The following is a 24,850-nucleotide window of genomic DNA, read 5'->3' on the forward strand; positions in this document are numbered from 1 at the left end:
TTATGTTAAAAATATTGTGATATATCTAATAATTATAATAGTAGTGCACAAAGTCAATTTCATTTTGTAAAAAACAATCCTAATTATCAAATCCACTACTAGAAAATAAAAATATTTTTTAGCATTAAACAAATAATACATTTTTTTTTTTTTATATATTATGAATCTAAATCTAAAAATATTTTTAATATAACAATTTTATTTAAACAAAATAGAATTTAAATCTAAAAATATTTTAAATATGACAATTTTATTTAAACAGAGAAATGTCGCATTAATAGAAATAATAGTTAAAGAGTTGTATTTTTATTTTTTAGAAAATAATATTAAATTATTTTTATATATTATGAATTTAAATTCAAAAATATTTTGAATATAATAATGTTTTTTTTTTCTACGTAAAGACTGAGCTAATATATTAAGAAAAAGAAAAGTATTTACAGAGAGGGACTGGCCTCTGAGGATGAATAAATTCACCCTCCATCTGAAAAGCATAACAGGTGCACAAGGCTACCTGATTTACAACGGAACTGGAAGTTCTGATTTACAAAAATAGATACACTGAAAATGAGCATGGACGTAACTGTTGCCTTAGAACTTCCTCCATAACGAACCTCAGCAGCATAATTATGACTCCAAAGATCCTTTATCCTCTGCTCTCTCCTTGCTGCCATTGCCATTTTACTAATAGAGGGTAAAGTGGTAGGTGATTCCAGAAGTCTGGAAACACTACTAGAACTGGGTACACCTCTATTCTTAAAACAAAAAATGGGCATCTCTGACAGAATGAGACCCCTCCAAAACTTCAAAATTTGTTCATTTTTCATCAAGCAAAACTTCAAAATTCGCCTGCGAAGGCTCACCTTAAACGTTTTTGTCCAAGTCTGGAATATGTGCATTTTCATTCATTAACTGGCTGGAACCCGGAGGAAATACTGTCTGTTGAGACTGACCCATAACCCGAACATGCTCGTCAGAATGTACAGCGCCTGGAGGAGGATTATCATTGCCCAGTTCCGCCCTCTCTTGTGTCATGCTGGCTTGTGCCAGCTCCCCAACATCGTCCTCCTGGCTCTCAGAATCATCATCCTCTTCCTCTGTTGCAATGACCGTGATAAGCAGTGAAACCTTGGATCGATTTTTCCGGCACCTGAATGTAAAACTGGAAGTGTGCATTTGGCTATCTTGCTGGTCCGACTCCTCAGATGGAGAAGACGGTGGAGCAACCATGGCCAGAGGTTGAATTGCCCTTGCTTGGGCCTCCTCCCTTCCGCTGATGCCCCAAACCCCTCCTCTTCTCGGAACTCCACGTCTTCTAGGCGCCATAATCGTTGCAGCTTGAGGGCTATAGATTGAATGACGCCTAATATCCTTACACAGAGCATAAACACCCTGAACCTGCTTGATGGACTGCTGGGCAAAACTCTGAGTACCCACTACCAATATCCTCGACCTACAGCGATGGAGCTCCCCCTGAACTAAGGTATTTCCTCTGTCTCCACTCACGCTAATGGCAATAACATTCTCTCCCCTCTGCTCATCGCAGAGCCTTTTAAAATCACAGACACCCATAATCTTAAATCGATTCTCCTTAATGACATTCTCTGAGCGGAATTCTCTGGAATCCGCCATTCCGAAAACCAACACATCGGCGTACAGTACCATGGATCTCACCTCACGCGAACCCATCTCCCCTTCTGCCATTACCTCCATTCAACGTTTAATAGCATTAAAGACTGGTATAGCCATCTGGAATGGCCGTCCCGCCAGGTCTTAAGTTCACGCCATCTGCCCTTTGCTGGTAATCTTTATTACCACCCGCATCCGGGTGTTGAATATAATAATGTTATTTAAACATATTTCATAATTTTTTTAAAGGTAATATCTATCTTAATTGATTTGAAATTAATTAAATGGAATAAAAATACGAATAAAAGATATAAATAAACTTAAGGTTAATTTAAAAATACGATCATAGATAATGATTATATTAAACATTTTATAGGGGAAAAGATAATACATCATAAATATCATTTAGTATTTACATGGAAATTTAATTCACTACATAATAGAGCCACAACTATTGTTTGGATCTCTATGTGGGGAATCGATACAATCCATAAAAGAGTCGTGGTGTGTTAGGAGGTAGACCCAACACCCATAGTTTGGCTCTCTTGCAAAAGATGAACACACCAACTACTCCCCAAATTCCAATTCCAAATCCAATTCCCAATGCCATTAATGACATCTTGTCATCTAGATGCTCCAGCCATCCCACTTTAATATGGGCACTGCTACTATTATTCTGAGCTTCTGTCCCTGGGTTTTCCTTTCCATTACATGAATCTAAAGGACACCCATGTAAGCATTTATTCCTTTGAAATGATGTTGCACTGAATGTGGAAAATTGTGTTCCTTTAGGGATTGGCCCACAAAGGTTATTAGATGAAACATCGAGAACAGCCAAACTATATAGTTTAGAGAGCTCTTGAGGAATCTGTCCACTGAGATTATTCTTGCTCAAATCTAACTGCTCCAGAGTATATATGTTACTGAGAGATGATGGGATTGGCCCTTCCAACCGGTTGCCAGATAAATTTAGCAATCACAAGCCACTCAAAGTTCCTATGCTTGGAGGTATTTGTCCAATAAGATTATTGTTGGACAAATCAAATATAGTGTTTTTATCTGACAAGTATGATAGAGTATATTCACTTCCTTTGATGTCAACTGGCATTTCTTCATATTCACGACCATCAGGTATTGAATTATTGTTTACAAACCCTGCAAGTCTTTCAAAATGTAATGGCATTCTTCCAGTGAAATTATTATTGGATAAATCCAAGATAGACAACAAAAGGAAAAGAAGAAGAAGAAGAAGAAGAAGCAGCTAGAAACAATACAATAATAAAGCTAGAAACATAAAACTCATTTAAGAAATTAGATTCACTTGAAATCACCCAATGTATAATCCATGATTCACAAGAAATTTCATGTTGAATTAGGGTCATATCCAATCATCAAAAAATTAAAAATATGCCTTGCTAATACAGATAGAATTTTTCTTTACACAAGAGATAATTAATTATACAAATATAAAGCTATAAATGTAAAATTCATTTCAAAAAATATGATTCACGTGAAATCATGCAATGTATAGCCCATGATTCACATGAAATTGCATGTTGAATTAGGGCCTTAAAACTTGAACTAACTCCATAACAACTGCATGTTTAATTGTAGCCCTAAAGCATGTGTAGTTTTAAAAATGTTAATGGGGCATAAGAAAACAACACCCTAATTGTATGAAATCCAAAAACCTTTGTCTCATGAGCATGTTTCATTTTGAACGACGGAAGCCAATAATACTTGTGCATGTTTCTTCACTAAACCAAAATCTGAATCTTCCAATAAAACATATTTGATATTGAAAGAGTCTCCACATTGAACGATATTATTTACCACTGTCTATTGTGCAAATTACAAGTTACCCTCTTCCGAAATTGAAGCAAAATAAAAATTACTTTATATGTATTGACCATCTCTAGAGAGAAGAAAGCATAAATTGTCATTTACAATGAAAACATATAGAAGATGGAGATGAAAGTGTAAGTTTAAATTGATTTGTATATTGACCTTTATAATAATGGTTATTTTTTTAAAAACCTACCAAATAGACCAAACTCGACAATCATATATATATATGAAAACCAAAGAAAAAAATCATGAAAATCAACCATTATAAAATACATATTATGAAAAACAAACTTCACCAATAAGGGAATCTTCTCAATAAAATATATTCGTAGAATACTCCCATCCTCAATCTCTCCCTATGAGATTTGAACCAATGACATGGTAGAGACTAAACCCCATGCAAACCCACAAATCCATTGGTCTACATCTCATAGCTATTTAAGTGAACAATTAAATATATATTGTCACTTGATGTAGGGATTCAAGCTCAAGGGAATAGTTTTTGTTTCACTACCATTTAATCATATTAATCTCCATATTCAATGTAACCTTTTAAATTTAACATTAGGGTTGTTGAATAATCAAGGGGAACACCTAATTCTAAAAGTCTGAAGTGATAAAACTACCATGTGATCAATTTCCTCACATACAAAGCCACAAACATGTTCCAATTCCCCTCCAAAACACTCACACAAAACACCTGATATAAAATTTCTTATCTCTACATATCCATTCATTTAATGTGGTAAGCAGTGATAGTCACATTACTTCTATTATTGATCATGGACTTAGATTTCTCAAACATGTAATGGATCTCAATGCTAGGTTGAATATAGGGTCAGATCTTTACCTATCCATTCATTAAACAGTAAAATGACATTCAGTGTGGTAATTAGTGGCAGTCACATTAAGTCTATTGTTATTGATCATGGACTTAGATTGGCCAAACATTTATTGGATCTCAATGCTAGGTTGATATAGGGTTATATCTCTACCTATCTAGTCATCAAAAAATTATAAAGATGCATGGTCAATGCATAGAAGTAATCATTAGATTTTTTATTTATACAAAGATAATTAATCATACAATAAGAAAGCGAGAAATGTAAAATTTATTTAAAAAAATGTTATTCACATGAAATCTCCCAATGTATAACTTGTGATTTTGGTGTTCTACACAAAAGACATGAATTCTATGTTCTAGTATCAAGACATGAATTTTATGTTCAAGTATCAATCGAGTGGATCTGAGGAAATATATTATAATCAAGGAATATATTTTGAAGTAAGTTATATATACTGCAAGTTTTGTTAAATTTTGGGACTTTTTTGGAAGGTATTCACCTTCAGATACCCATATATGCTCAGCATCGATTGTATTACTCTTTAGAGAATAATTTCAGCTCATGAGTTTGTAGATGATACTGAAGATGGAATAAAACCATAATGTAACTCTCAATATATAGCTATAATCTCCCTTTAATTTTTGCAATTAATGTAAATTTTTGTCTAATTTTGAGGCTTTGTTGGAAGATATTCACCCCAAAGACCTGTACATTCTTAGTATCAGTTGTATTCCTCTTCATAGAATAATTTTAGTTCATGAATTTGTAGATAATACTAAATATAAAAGAAAGTCATAATGTAACTCCCAATATATAACTATAATCTCCTCTTAAATTTTGCAATATATATATAAAATAATTTATTAAAATTTACATTTAAAAAAAAACATTTATATACACATTTTATATATTGGAACACAACTTTTAGAATTTGATTGAACTTTTTATATAAATAATAATACTATAATTTCAATACCAACTTTGCTACTAGCAGTTATGACCTTCCTCCTTAACTTTTCAGGTTTTAGGTAAATTATGGAATTATGACTAGCAAAAATATAAAAAGAATGTTAAATTTGGATAAATATTTATAAATATAGCCTTACATGTTTATGGTAATAACATGGTGAATCATCAATTCTATGCCGCTTATTGTTTCTCAAATAATTTTTTTTTTAATAATTGATTAATACGTTTGTTATATTTTAAAGTAAATAAATACAAAATATGTTCTATGTTTTTTTTTTAATTATTTTATGTTAAAAATATTGTGATATATCTAATAATTATAATAGTAGTGCACAAAGTGAATTTCATTTTATAAAAAACAATCCTAATTATCAAATCCACTACTAGAAAATAAAAATATTTTTTAACATTAAACAAATAATATATTTTATTTTAATTTTTTTATATATTATGAATTTAAATCCAAAAATATTTTTAATATAACAATTTTATTTAAACAAAATAGAATATAAATCTAAAAAAAAATTAATATGACAATTTTATTTAAACAAAGATATGTAGCATTAATAGAAATAATTGTTAAAGGGTTGTATTTTTATTTTTTGAGAAAATAATATCAAATTATTTTTATATATTATGAATTTAAATTCAAAAATATTTTCAATATAATAATGTTATTTAAACATATTTCATAATTTTTTTTAAAGGTAATATTTATGTTAATTGATTCGAAATTAATTAAATGGGATAAAAATATGAATAAGAGATATAAATAAATTTAAGGTTAATTTAAAAATACAATCATAGATAATGATTATATTAAACATTTTATAGGGGAAAAGATAATACATCATAAATATCATTTAGTATTTACATGGCAATTTAATTCACTACATAATAGAGCCAACAACTATTGTTTGGATCTCTATGTGGGGAATCGATACAATCCATAAAAGAGTCGTGGTGTGTTAGGAGGTAAACCCAACACCCATAGTTTGGCTCTCTTGCAAAAGATGAACACACCAACTACTCCCCAAATTCCAATTCCAAATCCAATTCCCAATGCCATTAATGACATCTTGTCATCTAGATGCTCCAGCCATCCCACTTTAATATGGGCACTGCTACTATTATTCTGAGCTTCTGTCCCTGGGTTTTCCTTTCCATTACATGAATCTAAAGGACACCCATGTAAGCATTTATTCCTTTGAAATGATGTTGCACTGAATGTGGAAAATTGTGTTCCTTTAGGGATTAGCCCACAAAGGTTATTAGATGAAACATCGAGCACAGCCAAACTATATAGTTTAGAGAGCTCTTGAGGAATCTGTCCACTGAGATTATTCTTGCTCAAATCTAACTGCTCCAGAGTAGATATGTTACTGAGAGATGATGGGATTGGCCCTTCCAACTGGTTGCCAGATAAATTTAGCAATCGCAAGCCACTCAAAGTTCCTATGCTTGGAGGTATTTGTCCAATAAGATTATTGTTGGACAAATCAAATATAGTGTTTTTATCTGACAAGTATGATAGAGTATATTCACTTCCTTTGATGTCAACTGGCATTTCTTCATCTTCACGACTATCAGGTGTTGAATTATTGTTTACAAACCCTGCAAGTCTTTCAAAATGTAATGGCATTCTTCCAGTGAAATTATTATTGGATAAATCCAAGATAGACAATTGGGTGAAATTTGTTACCCATTCAGGAATGTCACCATGGAAATTATTGTACCCAAAGTTTAAAAAATTCAAGTAAACAAAAAAGGTGAAGTAAGAAGGAAGTTTTCCTATCAAATTATTTCTCCTCAAATCCAATAACTCAAGCTGAGTGCAGTTAGACAAAGATATTGGAAGAGTTCCAGAGAAATTATTAGTATGAGCAGAAAAAATTATTAAGTAGATGAATGTGCCAATAATTTTAGGAATTGATCCTTGAAAATTATTCTTTGACAAATCTAAATATACAAGGGAAACTAAACCCCTAAAACTATTAGGTATAATGCCAAAAAGATTATTATTATATATGTCTAATTGTTGTAAAGCATTTAGTTTGCCTATGCTAGGTGGAAGAGGTCCAATTAAATGGTTGTTTGATAAAGAAAGAATCGACAATAACATATTGGCGTCGGGAATACTCGGAATGGAGGTCATTATTGTCGAGGGCCAACTCATATAGAGAACAATTGAATAGCGTGGGAGGGATGTTGCCACTTAAATGGTTGTTTGATAAATGAAGATACTGCAATGACATATTGGCGTCGGGAATACTCGGAATGGTGCCTATAAGGTCATTATTCTCTAGGTACAATTCAGATAGCGGAGAACAATTGAATAGCGTGGGAGGGATGTTGCCTCTAAGTGAGTTGTGGGATAAATCAATAAATGATATGTTTTTCATCTAAGTGAGTTGTGGGATAAATCAATAAATGATATGTTTTTCATCAAACCGATCCCTGAAGGGATTGGACCACTCAATTTGTTTCCCGTACCTGATAACTTTTGGAGTGAAGTGCAATTGCTAATCCAAGCTGGAATGCTTCCACTTATACTATTGTCAAAAAACCTGAGAGATTGCAACCTGACCAGGCGACCGAATTCCCATGGGATTGGACCACTCAAATTGTTCCTGCTAATATCTAAGGTCCGCAACAGAGAGAGGTTGCCAATAGACGGTAGAATTCTTCCACTGAAATCATTGTCGGAAAGATCTAAAGTCCGCAACAGAGAGAAGTTGCCAATAAACGGTGGAATTCTTCCACTGAAATCATTCAAGGAAAGATCTAAAGTCCGCAACAGAGAGAGGTTGCCAATAGACGGTGGAATTCTCCCACTGAAACCAATATAGGAAAGATGTAAAGTCCGCAACAGAGAGAGGTTGCCAATAGACGGTGGAATTCTTTCACTGAAATCATTGAAGGAAAGATCTAAAAACCGCAACAGAGAGAGGTTGCCAATAGACGGTGGAATTCTTCCACTCAAATGATTGAAGGAAAGATGTAAAGTCCGCAACAGAGAGAGGTTGCCAATAGACGGTGGAATTCTTCCACTGAAATCATTCCAGGAAAGATCTAAAATCCGCAACAGAGAGAGGTTGCCGGTAGACGGGGATAGCGTACCATTCAATTCGCACTGAGAGAGTGAAATCGCAACTACACGTTTCGTGTTTGGTGTGCACGAAATTCCGTTCCAGCGGCAGACGTTATGTGAATTATGGGCCGTCCAGTTGGAAAGCGATCCTTGTGGATCTGATATGATGCTCATTTTGAAGCTCAGAAGCGCCTCCACGTCCCTTTTATGGCCATACTGATCGGCCATGGGGGAAGAGGGTTCCCCCGTCGTATGAGCTTGAGTATGAGTATGGTAATGAAGAAAGCACACAAACATGGTGATGAGCAGAACAATAGATTTATGATCCATTTCTCTCTCTCTCCAACTTCTTTCAAAGCCAAAGGCTGTGAGTGCTGTTGTGAATCACCATCTATTTATAATCACTGCAGATGCAATGAGAAAATTCAGAGAAAAGAGAAAATGGTGTGTAGTCAAGCCGGTGAAGAAAGTGGTGGAAAATGTTAATTGGAATTGGAATTTTGTGTGATGCACATAAATGCAATTCTACATGCTCACAGAAGCAATGGAGAAATGGGCCTATTGATCATGGCTCGGAAAAAGGAGAATGGAGACCAAAAAATGTTCCAGATATTGATTGAAATTTAACCGTGTGGACACGCAAGGATCTTGACTCGGAAAAAGGAGAATGGAGACATAAAAATCTTCCAGATATCAATGGAAATTTAATAGAAATTTCCATTAAAGAATAGATGTGGAGAATGGATACGCAAAGAAAAACAGAGTATTGATCGATTTGATTGTGGAAAAAAAGAAAGTGGGACACTGGAAAATGGGCTATTCGACTTTGACACGGGAAAATATTTCCAGATATCGTTGGAAATTTAATAGAATTTTCCATTAAAGAAATATAAATTTACTGACTTGACGTAAGGGAGGGTAAAGAGAGTATGGAACCGCAAATTGAGGGAAATTGTATTGACTTGACTCTGTGGGGGCAACGGAGTGAATAAAGTGGCGGGAAAAAAAGGGGAAATGGGCGGCTCGACTTGACCGGGAAAAGGGAGTTCACGTTGATTGCGTAACAAAGAAATTCAATCCTTTGAGTAAATTCTTTAAGACAGTAAAACCAGTTAAAGGGGAAATCCTATTTTGATTTTGCATATTTTGTGTGTAACTTGATATAAAGTATTTTAAAATTTGCGGTTGTATATTTTTCTTCATATTAATCTAAATTTATTTTAACGGTGGATTTATTGGGAGTTAATATTAATTTAAATTTATGTTAATTGCGGATTTAATGGAATTTTGCTTTACAAATAATAGAAAAGGGTAAGAAAAGTAAATTTATTGACTTGACAAAATTGGAGGGTAAACAGAGGATGGAACTGCAAATTGAGGGAAATGACAAAATACAAAAAGATAAATTGACGAATGGGAAAACCAACAAAAATGAAATGATTTGAATTGGAAAATTGTATTGACTTCACTCAGTGGGGCCAACGGAGTGAAGAAAGTGGATTTGAATTGTATTGTATTGATTTAAATTCTAATTTTACATTTTTAGGAAAAAGGGGGAAAATGGGCGTCTCGAATGGACCGGGAAAAAAGAGTTAATGTTTACGGCCGAACTTACGTTTATCACCCTTTTTTTAAGGTTTTTTTAGATTTTTAAATTTAGTTTTAATGGTTAAAAGGAAAAAAATTGTTTAGTTTTAATTTTGTTTTTTCAGTTACTTAAGGTTTATTAATGTTTTATTTTTTTTCAAATAATTTGTTTTAATTTTATTTTTTTTAATAATTTTTATAATGGTTGTATTTTGATTTATTTAAATTTATAGTTTTAAAAAAAAATTGGTTTTTTTTTTATAATTTTTTTTTAAAAATTTTTATGGTTTTTATATTTGTTTTTAATGTAATCAATATTTAAAAAAACTAAATAAGATAATTAGAAAATTTATTAAGTAATCAACATTTAAAAAACAATTGGACATAAAAAAAATTAAAGTGTAACAAAATGTAACATTTAAAAAAAATATAAAATATCAAAAACAAGCCCTAGAAAAAAAAGGGTTGATGTTGCATACATTTAAAAACAAATATTTATATTTGATACATAAGAAAATCTAATGTGTCAAAAATATACTCCGAAGAAAATATATATGTATTTTGCATCACCGCTTTTCAAAATCGGTTGACTTTTTTGCTACCTCAACGAAATGGGTAATTGTATCAGTTCTCGTTTCAATGTTTACATTGTTCTTCACATAAGACGACCGATAGATGGATTTTTTGTACTCAGACCACATTACCCCTTCTCAATTGACCATCGATCAAAGTGATGTGTTTGGAACCCAATTGAAGACCTATGTTTGACTATCGATCAAAGTGACATGATTGGAACCATGTGTGTGTTGTGGTCGATATTTTATTCATATACAATATTGGGGTACAGCATCATCACCAGTCTCGAACTCACAATCTTTTGTATGTTTATTAAAGGTTTATTATTGTATCATAAGTTTGTCTCCAACCAAGGTATTTTTCCTTAATTTTCATCAATATCTCAATATTGGTGGTCAACGCGTTCTACTTATCTAAATTCCCTATTTAAAGCTTCCAACTTTAGCTTTTGCAATAGAGTAATATTTTCTCAAAGAAACACTAAGATTGAATAGAGAAGTCACACTTGAATATGGGCATTGAATAAGTATATACCAGTGACTTTGTTGATCAAATAAGTATACACCTCCAACTTTGCTCATTGAATAAGTTACACACCCGTGAATTTGTTAATCAATTAAGTATACACCTCTGACTTGGTCATGAATAAGTTATACACTAGTTACACACTAGTGGTCATGAATAACTTTTCCTTATATAGGTTTTTGGTGAATATATCGACGACATGTTCATCTGTTCTATAGTACTCAATCTCAATCACTCCATGTTGAACTAAATCCCAAACAAAATGATATTGAATATCTACATGCTTGGTATTCTTATGAAAAACTAGATTCTTGGTGATCTGAATAGCACTTTGATTATTACATATCAACTGAATGGATTACTCTTGTTGCTCATGTAGATCCTCTAAAATTCTTCTCAACTAAATTGCTTCACACGTTGTTGTTGTTTCCACTTTATACTCTGCTTCTGGTGTGGAGAGAAAAAATGTGGGTTGCTTGTTAGTACTCCAAGCAATTGTTGTTGAACCCATACTAAAACAATATCCTGAAATTGATTTCTTGTCATCCATTCATCCAACCCTATCTGAATTAGTATAACCAATCAACCTGAAATCTTCTATAGGTCTATATACCAAACCATATCCAATTGTTCCACGCAAATATCTTGAAATCCTCTTTGCTACTTTCCACTGCAATTCATTGGGTTCTGCCATAAATATTAATACCATACTAACTACAAAAGAAATATTTGGTTGAGTTGTAGTTAAGTAGAGCAAGCTTCCAACCAATTGACGATACAAAGTAACATCAGTTGAACTAGATTCATCGTGTCTATATAACTTCAACCCAACTTCCAAAGGAGTTACTGCTAGCTTGCACCACAACATTCTGAACCTCTTCAAAATGTCCCAAATATACTTAGCTTGTGAAAATACCATCCTTCTTCTACCAAAATTCAATACCCAAGAAACAATGCAACTCACCAAGATCTGTCATCTCAAACCCATCAATCATATGTGACTTAAAATTTTGAAATAATTCATCATTGTTCTCTATGTAGATCAAATTATGAGCATATAAGATAACTATCAAAATATCTAGTCCTGAGTGAAATATATAGAGATTGGGATCAAATAAACTTTTAACTAAGCCATGATACTAAAAATACTTATCAATTCTAGAATACCATGCCCTTGGTATAGGTCCTTCTTTGACTTATAAACATAATCTTCTTTTCCTGGCACTTCAAAGCCCTTGGGCTACTCCACATAAATTTCTTCATCCACATAACCATTTAGAAAAAATTATTTAACATCCATTTGAAAGATTGGCCATTTATGTTATGAAACTAATGCAAGAACCATCCTAATTGTATCCAATTTTTCCACAGGAGAGTCTCAATGTAATCAATGTCTTCTTTATGTGCATATCACTTTGCAACTAAATGACTCTTATACTTATCAATTGTGCCATCATATTTATACATGGTTTTATAAACCCATGTAGTACCAATTAAATATATTACCTTTAGTAAATTTACTAAGTCCCATGCAACATTTGTCACTAAGGCATTCATTTTTTCTTCGATAGCTTCATTCCATTCCTTATTTCTTGATTCTTCTGCATAATTATGTGGTTCATCCATGATCATTATCTCTACCATAAGTGCATAATTTATTAGAGAACTTTGGGATCTAGTAATCCTTCTTTCAAAATTTCTATCCAACATATTGCTTTCTAAATGTATCATTTCAAGCCACTTAGGCTTCTTCTAAACTTCATCCATCTTCAATGACTTAAAATTTGATTCATCACCAGTATTCATTGTATCTTTCTTCTATTCAAATTGTACATGTTTTGGCTAGTAGATTCCCTGCTCATCAAACACAACCTTTCTACTTATTACCACCCTCCTTTCTTCGTGATCAAATAGCCTATAACTTCTTGTTTCAATATTGTAGCCAATAAATATACACTTCAAACTATTATAATTCAATTTCTTCGTCTTTTCCTTATAAACATGTGCATATGTAGTACAACCAAAATATTTCATATGTGCAACACTTGGTTTATATCCTGACCATGCTTCTTCTAGAGTCAAATTCAACACTGCCTTTGTAGGACGTTTGCTAAGAGTGTATATTGTTGTGTGTATTTCTTCAACCCAAAACTCATTTCCAAGAGACTTAGTTTCTAACATGATCTTAGCCATTTCAATTATGGTCCTATTTTTTCTTTCTGCAACACCATTTTATTGAGGAGAGTATGAATTGGTAAACTCTTGTTGTATTCCATTCTTCATGCAATAATTAAAAAAATCATTTGACTTGTATTCTCCTCCATTATTTGTTCTTAGGGTGAGAACTTTCAAATTGCTTTGATTTCCAACTAATATAGAAATTATGGTGTAGAATTGCAACTGCTCATGAAATTTTAATCTAAATCACAAGACACAATCCTACTTCACTTCTCTACAGTATTAAATTCACTAATTAAAACATCGATCACAAACATGCAAAGAGAAATAATGCACATGCACACAATATTTTCGCATGGGAAAGAAATCTGCTAAAAACCCCTTTTCTTACTTGCATTAATCTAATGAATAGAGATGTATTACAATTGCTTGCTCTGACTAAGGAGAACCTGCATGTAAATAACCTATCTCTTTACTCACTAAGAAGTTGTGACCCAGACTTAGTCAATTTTTGCCTCTGCTTGAGCCCTTATTTCCTTGTGCAATTCCTCAGGAAATTAGGCCTCTATTATTTAGGAATTTCCTCCAAAATGATTTCACAATTCCCAAGGTTGATCATTTGACTGCATGCAACACTTGCACACTTAAGACTATTCTACAACTGATGTTACACTGCCTTAGAATCTCCACAAAAGTTGGGGAACTCAAATTCTCTGCATGCACTAGTTATTTTGCATTGATTGATCAGTTAACTGGATGATCACTGAGTTAGACTGAACTCTCACTGCACAACTGACCTTTAACTAGTTCCTTCAATAGTTAGAACTAGTTTAACTGAAAACAAATTGAAATATCTGACCTTGATTGCTACAAATTAACAGTCACACATGTTTAACTGAACTCCAACTCCTGTAACTCAAATTTACTGAGATAACTGAGTGACAAGAGCCATGTCACATCATTTAACTACATCCAAGTTGTCTACTAAAGTGGAAATTCGAATTTTCTAAATTTGATCAAGGAAAAATCAAATTGAGACTTTCTTGTTGCGTTTTTCAATACTCCCTCTCAGCAAGAAAGGGATTATCAACCACCCCTATCCTACACCTATGGAACTCAAGCTTCCCTCTTGACAACGCCTTTGTCGAAATGTTAGCATCTTTTTCCTCTATTGGAATGTATTGTAGCAACATTATCTTCCTTTGCACACAGTCCCGTAAATGGTGATATTGGATATCTATATGCTTGGATCGACCATAAAATATTGGATTCTCAGAGAGCTTGATGTAACTCTGATTATCATAATATATCACAGTTGGATCCATCATCTAACCAAACAGTGCCACAAGTATCTTTCTCATCCAAATCACCTAACATGTTGCTTGAGCTACAACCATGTATTCTAATTCTACTGAGCTGAGTGCCACAAATATTTTTTTCTTGTTGTACTAGGAGACTATTGTGAACCGAAGACTTAAAATTCCACCTAATGTACTCTTTTGGTCAGTTGGAATCCCTACCCAATCTACATTTGTGAATCCACAAAGTTTCACTCCCTCTGTCCGTTTATACTATAATCCATACTAAGTAGTGCCTCTGAGGTACTGTAAAACATGCTTAGTTGCCTTCCAATATAATTTGGTTGGCCTAACCATAGCGTGGCTCAGCTGATTGACTACATAGCACATATCTGGTCGCGTGTTTACAAGATACATCAGTGAACCCACTAGCTTCTGATAAATGGTAGCATCCACCTCTTCAATTGTAGTGGCATCCTCCTTCTTCGAGTTGGTCGCTAGAGGTGTCTCCATGGATTTGCAACTCTACATGTGGAATATTTGTAGTATCTCATTTTCATACTTTCCTTGAGACACAAACAGTTCCCCATCGCCCTGCCATACTTCCAACCCGAGGAAGTAGTGCATGAGACCCATGTCCTTTATTTCAAATTCCCTTGCAAGGTCCTCCTTGCAAGATCTAATCAGTTTTTCATCACCAGTTAAAATCAAATCATCAACATATAAGACAATAACAAGCAATTTACCTTCTACAAAGGTATTATATAGGTTGACATTTGCTTCAATTTTGGTGAAGTCCAAACCGGTGAGATAATTGTCAATCTTGGTGTACCAAACATGAGGTTTTTGTTTGAGACCGTAGAATGCTCGCTTGAGTCTGCACACATGAGACTCCCAATCAAATGTCTCAAAACCTTCTGGTTTCTTAATGTACACCTCCTGCTCAATAACCCCATTGAGGAATTCTTTTTTTACATCCATCTAGTGGATCTTCCACCCCATCTACGTAGCCAGTACAATAATTGATGTAATGGATGAATACCTTGCTCCAGGAGAAAAGGTTTCCTCATAGTTTATTCCCTCAACTTGAGAGAATCCTTTGGCCACAAATTTTGCCTTATACTTCAGTATTCTTCCATCTACAACATCATTTACTTTGAAGATCCATCTCGAACCCACAACTGATTTATCTACCATTCTTGGGACCACTTCCTAAACATTGTTCTTTACAATGGATTCATATTCCTCGACCATTACATTAACCCATACAGGTTGCTTTATTGCTTCCTTGAAAGAGGATGGATCAATTTCTACAAGCTCGATCATTAGAGCCATGTAGCTAGTGTACATCTCAAGTGATATCCTTTGCATCAACAAATTTGAAGGAACTCTCACATTCTCCCTTGCATCCTGCACAAGTCTATAAACTTCCTTGGTTATTGTTCTACCTTCTATGGATGGTTCTGCTTGAGTGGGTGTCTCCACTTTGCTCCTCACTTTGTGGCTACTCCACAACTTCCTAAGGCTCCTCCTTTGGAGCTAAAAGATCCTCTTCTGGTGGGATCTAGAGCTCCCTTCATGAAAGCACCACATTTCTTTCTCATCATCAAACTTTACATCCCTTCACACAACTGTAATTTTGAGGGATGACAAATAAACACGGTAGTTGTGAGGATTTTCTATGTAACCCAAAAATACTCTGAACTCTATTGTTGGCTCAAGATTCTTCCTCGAATATTTGGAGACATGGGAGTAAACAACGACTCCAAAAATCCTGAAGTGTGACACATCTGGCTTTATCCCTGAGAAAGCTTCCTCTGGTGTGATCATACCAAGAATCCAATGAGGAATCTGGTTTTGCAAGTAGATTGTTGTGTTACATGCCTATGGCCACTAATGCAGTTGTAGGCCTTCGTCATGTAGCATAGCTCTCACAGCTCCAACAATGTTGTGGTTTTTTCTCTCAACTACCCATTTTGATGCAGGTTGTGGGGTGTTGTCAACTCTCTTTGAATGCCCTCTTTCACACAAACATCCTTGAAGTCATTCAATACATACTCACCTCCATTTTCACTCCTAAGAACCTTCACCTCCTTGTCGGTTTCTTTCTAAACCTATGCCCTGAATTCTATGAATGTTGAGAATGTCTCTTCTTTCTTCCATGTGACGAAGATCCAACACTTCCTTGAGAAATCATCAACAAATATAACATGGTACTTATGTCTAGCATTGGAGGTGGTTGAGAAAGGTCCACAAACAACAAAGTGGACTCTTTCCAAGACTAAACATGTTTTTCTTTCTCGATCACGGAATGTGGATTTTACATACTTCCCCAAGGTACATCCCTTGCATACATCATGTTGCTCAAGGGCTCCTTTAGGAAGGCCTGTGGTTATTTGTTTCATAATCTTCAAGGTGTCATGATGCAAATTTCCAAGTCTTCTATGCCAAAGTTCACTGACATCGCAACTCTGCACTTTCTTTGCCTTACTAATTAATGCAACACATTATTCCACATCAAACTTGTATAGGTTCTTCACATGAACCTTGATCTGGTTCACTTGTCTAGTGGCTATGTGTCTCAGGAATGCTTTCCCTTTGCTGAAGATCACATCATAAACATGGTCTTCCAAAACTACTACAAATATGAGATTCTTCTTTAGGCCTAGAACAAACATGACATCCTTGAGTTTGAGGGGGGATCCTGACTCCCTCTAAAATGTGATTGTACCAATTCTGGTCACACTGTACCTTCCATCGTTTCCCATCTCAATATGAATATGGAGATATTTCTCCTCTAGGTCACTTAAAAACTCTCTACACCCTTCCATGTGGAACGAGGCACTAGGATCTAAGTACCACATGCTCCCCATCACTGTGTTGCCCATGCATGTGATAAGGGTGAAGTCAAGCTCGAACTTTGAAGCCAAGGCTTAACCTATTACTCCTCCTAAGGTCTTATTGCTTGAATTTTTGTATGGACACTTAGTGGCATAGAGCCCAAATTCATGATAATTGAAGAATTTTATTTTGGACAAGTCTTTCTTCTTGCCCCCATGGCTAGATTTTAGTTTGGTTTGAGATTTATTCCCTTTTCCCTTCTTTCCATTTCCATCCAATGAAATTTTTTCTTCATCCTTGCCCTTGGATGAGGTTCCATCTCTTGTATTCCACCTTATCTCCTCTTGTACCAAATAATACCATAAGTGTTCCCAATTCTATAATCTCTCCTTCCCGTTCACCAAGCCCTCATAGCAATGATAGCTTTTGGGAAGGCCTAGAAGAGCTAGGCTTATTGTTGAGCCCCAAAACTACCTCTCTTCCAAGAATTTTCTTAAACCCTTTCTCTTCTATTTTCCCATGTCAGTGCATCCTAAGCTATCAAAAGTTGTTACATGTTGATTTCAGGAGTGTATTTGAGTGATTTTCAAATTATATCATTGTGTGTGCTATTTGATCGAGGTTTTGTTTATCAGCTACGGAATGTAGCCACGATCTGTAGCTAACTAGCAATTCCACAGCCATTTCCATTGTTTTATAGGTTACAGGTGTCAGGAGGAGGAATGGAACACATGGGCAGCTTAGGAATTGTCCACACATGGATGAGGTCCTATTCACTTAGCCAGATTCAGAAGGAAAGGTCTCGGTCAAAGGGAGGTCAACGGAGAATTCTATGCCAGCTAGAACTCTGTTCTTGCACGTAAAAGAAGCCCAAAGTCGTTCCTGAACTCGTGGATTTGTTTTTTCCACCTGCATGCCATCTACATAACGCAATCCAACATCCACCTCGCATAGATTTACTGCTCATGGCAACCGGGAGGCTGAATCCTCGGATTTTGACCTGTTCACGTGTCTATCGTTGAAGAAATTCCTCTGAGATACAGTTATCCATTTTCTCTATAAATACAAGCGTTTGCAACGTAGATAGGACATTCTGGATATTGTTGTTATAGTGTTATTTTGCTATTCTGTAACCGAGAGACACATTACTCTGTTTTTCATAATACAAACTCTGTTTTCACATGTCTGTTTGAGCATATTTTGAAGTAACAGTGTGCTAGTCCGAAGCTGTGCAGAGGGCCCCTACGTAGCTGAGGTCCTTCTTTTGTTTTTGTATAGTTTTCATGTATATTTTCTCTCATTCGAATTGTATATTTCTCATGTTTTTCTTATGATCTTAATCCTTCTAACCTTGTATATGTTTTTGCAGCTTGTCATATTTCTTACTAACATTCATAGGCGCATTTTAGAATAGGTCTTTAAGTCCGGTTATGCTCGAGCTTCTTAGTGTAATTTTTGCATCAAGTGGTGTTATTGAGACTTACTTCCTCTGCTGAAACTTAGTTTTCAATTTCAGTTGTTTATGCTTTTACTTTGTGAGATTTGTTTACTGTTCAAAATAGTTTAGATGTTAGTTCTTTCATGCTATATGATGATATTTCTGGAGCCTTTAGCTTAACCCCGTTTTAGAAGTTAATTGGAGAAATATTGTGATTATAGATGAAGTAATTGGCTTTACTTTCATTAGTGTGCAATTAGATAATTTAGATGTCATTTCTTTCATGCTATATGATGGTATTTCTAGAGCCTTTAGCTTAACCCCATTTTAGAAGTTAATTGGCGAAATATTTTGATTATAGATGAAGTAATTGGCTTTGCTTTCATGCCATATGATGATATTTCCGGAGCCTTTAGCTTAACCTCATTTTAGAAGTTAATTGGTGAAATTTTATGATTATGGATGAAATCATTGACTAATCATTAATTTCCAATTTCTTTACTTTTTGGTTTAAGTTGCAACAGTTTATTAGATTTCAATTTTGCAATTAGGATGAACAGCAGAGATAGTAATCTCATTTTCAGTACTTCATTTTTAGTTTGGTTTATATAGTTGCACATTCACACTCTCATTCAAGTTCTGATTTTGTAGACAACATGTTTTAAGATCTCCTAAGTTCAAAGTTTGGAAATTATCACAAGAAGCAAGAGGATAAACCTTGTCTTCAACTCTACATCCACACTTGATCTTTCAAAAGTATTCTTAAACTTTTGCTTTAACAACAGATTAGGATTTCCATTGCATTAAACCACTTTAGGAGACCAACAGAACAAAACCCCAAAACAAGATAAAACTGAAAACAGTGAGGTAAGAAAAGGGTTGTCTAGCACATACAGTGCACTACACTTCATCAGTTTACGACTCCCAGATTGATAACTTATGTAGCAATTTAGGACATACTAAATTGAATAAACACTTACCAAGTCATCCTATGCAGCATTAAGACCAACCCCACCAAGTTCATCACAAACTTGTGTAAATATGCTAAGATACAACAGGATAGTGTCATTCTTCTGCATCTTGATATTTCAAAGTTTATCCTTGAATGTCGACCTCCTATGGTCACTAATATTCTCGATCAATTATGTCACTGATTTCCACATTGCGAATAGAGTTTATTTCCCATGGGTATTTGAGAAAATGTGGTCTCATACTCCCTCCAAGATCATTTTTCTCATCTTAACTACATCTTTCTTCCATTGGGCTAGGTTCTGTGCATTAGATTCTGCTAGTTTTGGAACATCTTTCTTGATGTATTCTAGAAAGCCATTTTCATCAAGAACTACCTCCATGAAATGAAATTAGAGCTGCCTTCCAAGGCATGCTCTAATCTCATCCCACTGAAGGTCATCTTCCCAACTCTGGAGAGATCCTGCTACACTGAACTACAAATTTGATTCTCCTAAGAAACAACTTCAAAATTTCTATTCTAATGTGAATCCTGCTCTAATACCATGTAGAAATTATGGTGTATAATTGTAACTACTCATGAAATTTTAATCTAAATCACAAGAAACAATCCTACTCTATTGCTCTGCGGAACACAATTTAGAACATCAATCACAAACATGCAAAGATAAATACCACACACGAACACAATATTTCCCCAGGGGAAGGAAATTTGCTAAAAACCCCTTTTCTCGCTTGTAGTAATAGGATGAATAGAGATGTATTACAATTTCTTGCTCAGACTAAGCACAACTTGTAAGTGAATAACCTATGTCTCTACTCACTAAGAAAATTTGACCCAGGCTTAGTCAATTTATGCCTCTACTTTCACCCCTAATTCCTTGCACAATTCCTGACGAAATTAGGCCTCGATTATTTACGAATTTCCCCCAAAATGATTACGCAATTCCCAAGTTTGATCATCTGATTACATGCAACACTTTCTTTATCACCTAGATTGAACCTCAGGCTGAAGGAAGGTAATTCTAGGGTAACCACAAACCATGCTTAGCCAAGTAGCTAGCCCTACTAGGCCAGGAGAGGGCTCTCTCCATAAGGATCTCAGCCAAAATGACTGGATCAAGAAACTGATATTAGGCTAGGTATAGTAGCAAAGGGTTTTGATTTAATTTTGGAGGGTTTTTCTGGATCAAGACGAGCCGAACAGTTAGGGCAAGGAAATTAGGTCAAAATTGCAAGGTGTTCAATGGGGCAAGCTAGGCACAAGGCTCAACACTCTAGGGTTTGATGGCTGAGGTGATTCAATATAGGTGAGGAGCTAGAAAGGGCATGTAAGAAACATGGATTCTTTCTAAACTGAAGAAAACATAGACTATGAAATGTCTACCAAAACATAGCATAAAAGTTATGGATTCTGCCTCTCAGACTTGTATACATTCACATAAGAGTATGAAATGATGAAGTGGAGTTAACAATACATTCTAACAGATGCATACAAAAGAAAAACTGAACTAAGCATCATACCACATGGATCCCAAATAAATAGCTGTAATTTTTCATTAATCTCCTGTTGTAACTGATACAAAATGATATTTTATCAAAGCATAAGCATCCCACTGAGTCCAACCCATACAATGACTGAGGAAAAGCATCATATATACCCCAAACAACTCATCCTAAGCTCAAGGGGTCGAATCCATGAGAAGAGGAGTTATTTCTAACAAGATATGAACTGCAAACAAGAAAATAGGGTGGTCAAAGTGACTCATCCCTAACCCAAACAAACTGATACATTACACCTCATGAACTTGTTTTACCTAATGAATCTACCCTAGTAAGCTCTAGAAGCATCATAATTACATTCAATTGATCAATTACAAGGATAAAATCATGATTTGCCAAGGTGAAAGTGAAAACTGGGACAAAACAGTGAAAAACTGGACAATTTGTCAAATGCGCAGCACCAATGCTAGGCGAGCAGCGCCAATACCAAGCGCACCCTTCAACTTCAACTACACTTTTGGAGGACTTTATGATGTCCATATTGGGCCCACAATAGCTTGTTGGAAAGATATGTCTGTCTACTTTCCAGAACAACTTGAATTTCTGAATTTGGATGTCATTTGCCTAGTCAAAAATCAATTCTCCCAACACTTCTCATACTCAATACTCTGTATGAGTATGGTAATGAACAAAGCACACAAACATGGTGATGAGATGAATAATAGATTTATGATCCATTTCTCTCTCGCCAACTTCTTTCAAAGGCAAAGGCTGCGAGTGTTGTTGTTATTCACCATGTATTTATAATCATAGCAGCAGTTGTCATTTAAAGGCTTGTGTGTGAAAACTGTAAGGCAATGAGAAAATTCAGAGAAAAGAGAAAATGGCGGTGTATTGACAAATCAGAGAAAAATGGGCCTATTGATCTTGACTCAGAAAAAGGAGAATGGAGACCGAAAAATCTTACAGATATTGATAGAAATTCAACCGTGTAGACACGCAAAGGATCTTGACTCGGAAAAAGGAGAATGGAGACCTAAAAATCTTCCAGATATTGATAAAAATTTAACTGTGTAGACACACAAAGGAAATGGATGTATTGATTGATTTGATTTTGGGAAAAAGGAAAGTGGGAAACTAGAAAATGGGCCATTCGACTTTGACACGAAAAATATTCCAGATATCAATGGAAATTTAATAGAAATTTCCAATAAAGAATAGACGTGGAACAAAGAATAGAAGAGGGTAAGAAATTTAATGGTGTAGATGTGGAACAAAGAATATAAGAGGGTATGAAAAATAAATTTATTGACATGACTTGAGGGTAAACAGAGTATGGAACCGCAAATTGAGGGAAAAGACAAAACACAAAAAGATAAATTGACCAATGGGAAAGGCAACAAAATTGAAATGATTTGAGTTGGAAAATTGTAAAGAAAAGAGAAAATTCAAGGAAAGGGAAAATGACGGTGTATTGACTTGACTCAGTGGGGGCAACAGAGCGAAGAAAGTGGCCAAATTAATTCATATAAAATTCCAATTCTATCAATCGTCTAATTTTTGTTCAGTTGTTATAAATTCATTCGGACGGTAAAACCAGTGAAAACGTCACGTGCAAGAGAAAAAGTGGGGAAATTCTATTTTGATTTTGCATATTTTCTTTGATATAAAGTATTTTAAATTGTGTGGTTTTAATATTAATTTAAATTTATTTTGATTGTGGATTTATTAAGAGTTAAGAGAGATTAAATCTCTTTTCATTTTAAAAAGATTTTCACATAGAAATTTTGATATTTCTCGGTGTTTGGTAGATTTAGAATTAAGATGGATTTAAATTGGTTATTTTATAAATATTTACACCACTACAATATCTCTCCATACTTTTTTGTTTTAGAGTTAATTTAAAAATTTGTTATAAAATAAAATAAAGATAAAATATTTTTATTTTGAAATGAGTTATGGTTTTTGGGAAAGTGGTATTGATAAGCCCATGGTATTGTAACAAAACCTATTAAGTTAAGTTAATAATATCCATGGAAAAATGAGGGTGAATATCTATGGTTAAGAACCTTGTTTATTGTAAGTTTATTGTAACTCGCAATTGCCCATCTCGTGACTCACTCCAATGCAAGCATCGTTAATAGTTTCTAAGTGGAGCAAGACTACTTCTCAATAAGAATATGTAGTTGACAGATATCTAAAGCTACTCAGAGATATTAGAAAGAGGCATACAAATATATGGACATGACTTCACCTATTAGATTTTAACAACGGATGAGCATAATTACGCTACTATTAGGATTGAAGAAGGCATTTTTAGTAGGGTGCTATTAGGATTGAAGAAGACATTTTCAGTATTCAGAAAGACATCATCATCAATTCCTTCATTATAGTCCAGAGTCAGAGCAAGAGGAATGGGAACGACATCAGAGGTGGAACTCGAGTAGAGTGATGTTCTTCTAGAAGTGGAAAGAGGGATGCTCCTCTAGAAAAAGAAATATAATTTAGTTAATAATTTTCTCCTTAAGTTCATTTCTGTGCTAATTTTGAACTTCCAGGTTGTTAGTATTGTATATATGGGAACTGTGATAATATAAAAGTCCTTTTAGAAGAGAAAAAAGAAATTCAAGTGAAATAGGTGGCACATCTCAGTGTGGTGAAATAACTGGGTTATAATGTTTACTTGCTCCAGATTGGATCATTATATTTTTTGTCATCCATATCGATGCATTGGAGTGGAAGAAAGTGGAGAAATAAGCTCATTGGACCGTTTTTACTGGCGGGACCCAGTTTGGAAAAATGGGCTTTGAAACCTTCCAGGAGCATTTTGAAGCATAAAAGGACATATTTTGGGGGTAAAACTTTATCTCTTTAGCACAACAACATTTCATGTTATTTTAAATTCAAATATTTTTCCAACAACACAAGAAACGTGTCAATCGGAGTCTGTATGCAAAATTTATGTCACTAAGAAGTTAACCTTCCTATTTTCACACCTATAGTTCGGGAGGATGTCGTGTCAACCCCCATTATTCATGGAAAAGAGGCTAGCCACGTGATTATTATATAAAAGACTCTAGAAGTGTCTATATTGTAACTCTACTTAAGAGTTGATGTAGTCAAAATTAACCACTAGTAGGCTATCGAGTTGTGTTATAACCAAGTCACTAGGAGGAAGAGACATTCCATTCTTTCGAGAGAATTTTTTTCCATAGTTGAGAAAATATAGTCAGGAGATATAGGAGGTAGAGAACACAGAGAGGATCTGTGCACTTTAGCAGCCCATGGGCCACAAGCATTACTTCTTTGTACATGCAACCATATTTCTAGACAGAGAAAGAGAGCAAAGCTACCTCACCTTTCAGCTAGGTTTTCTCCCGAAAGGGTTTCCTAGAGATCATATCTTGTGTGTGTGTGCTTACTTTTTCATTATCTACTTTTCTTCATACTTTTCATTAGCATGCATGCACTAATTATAGTTAAATCTACATATATTAAAGTTTAATAAAACTATAATAGTGTAGAATCTCATATTTTTAATATAGTAATCTCA

At 34.5% G+C, this 24,850-nt stretch overlaps 1 protein-coding gene across 1 annotated transcript; it reads right to left on the bottom strand.

The window, feature by feature from the left end:
- Window positions 1-2,095: 2,095 nt before the first annotated feature.
- On the bottom strand, window positions 2,096-8,969 carry LOC149184022 (uncharacterized). Its single transcript, XM_089415190.1, is given in 3 exon segments — window positions 2,096-2,890; window positions 6,220-7,505; window positions 7,695-8,969. Coding segments are annotated over 3 exon segments (3,099 nt in total). The 5' UTR covers window positions 8,713-8,969.
- Between the last annotated feature and the right edge of the window lie 15,881 nt (window positions 8,970-24,850).

This window comes from Pinus tabuliformis, chromosome 3_2 (assembly GCF_031772625.1).
Source record: "Pinus tabuliformis cultivar Carrire ecotype Pingquan chromosome 3_2, CPIR1, whole genome shotgun sequence".
In the NCBI taxonomy this organism is placed as follows: Eukaryota; Viridiplantae; Streptophyta; class Pinopsida; order Pinales; family Pinaceae; genus Pinus; species Pinus tabuliformis.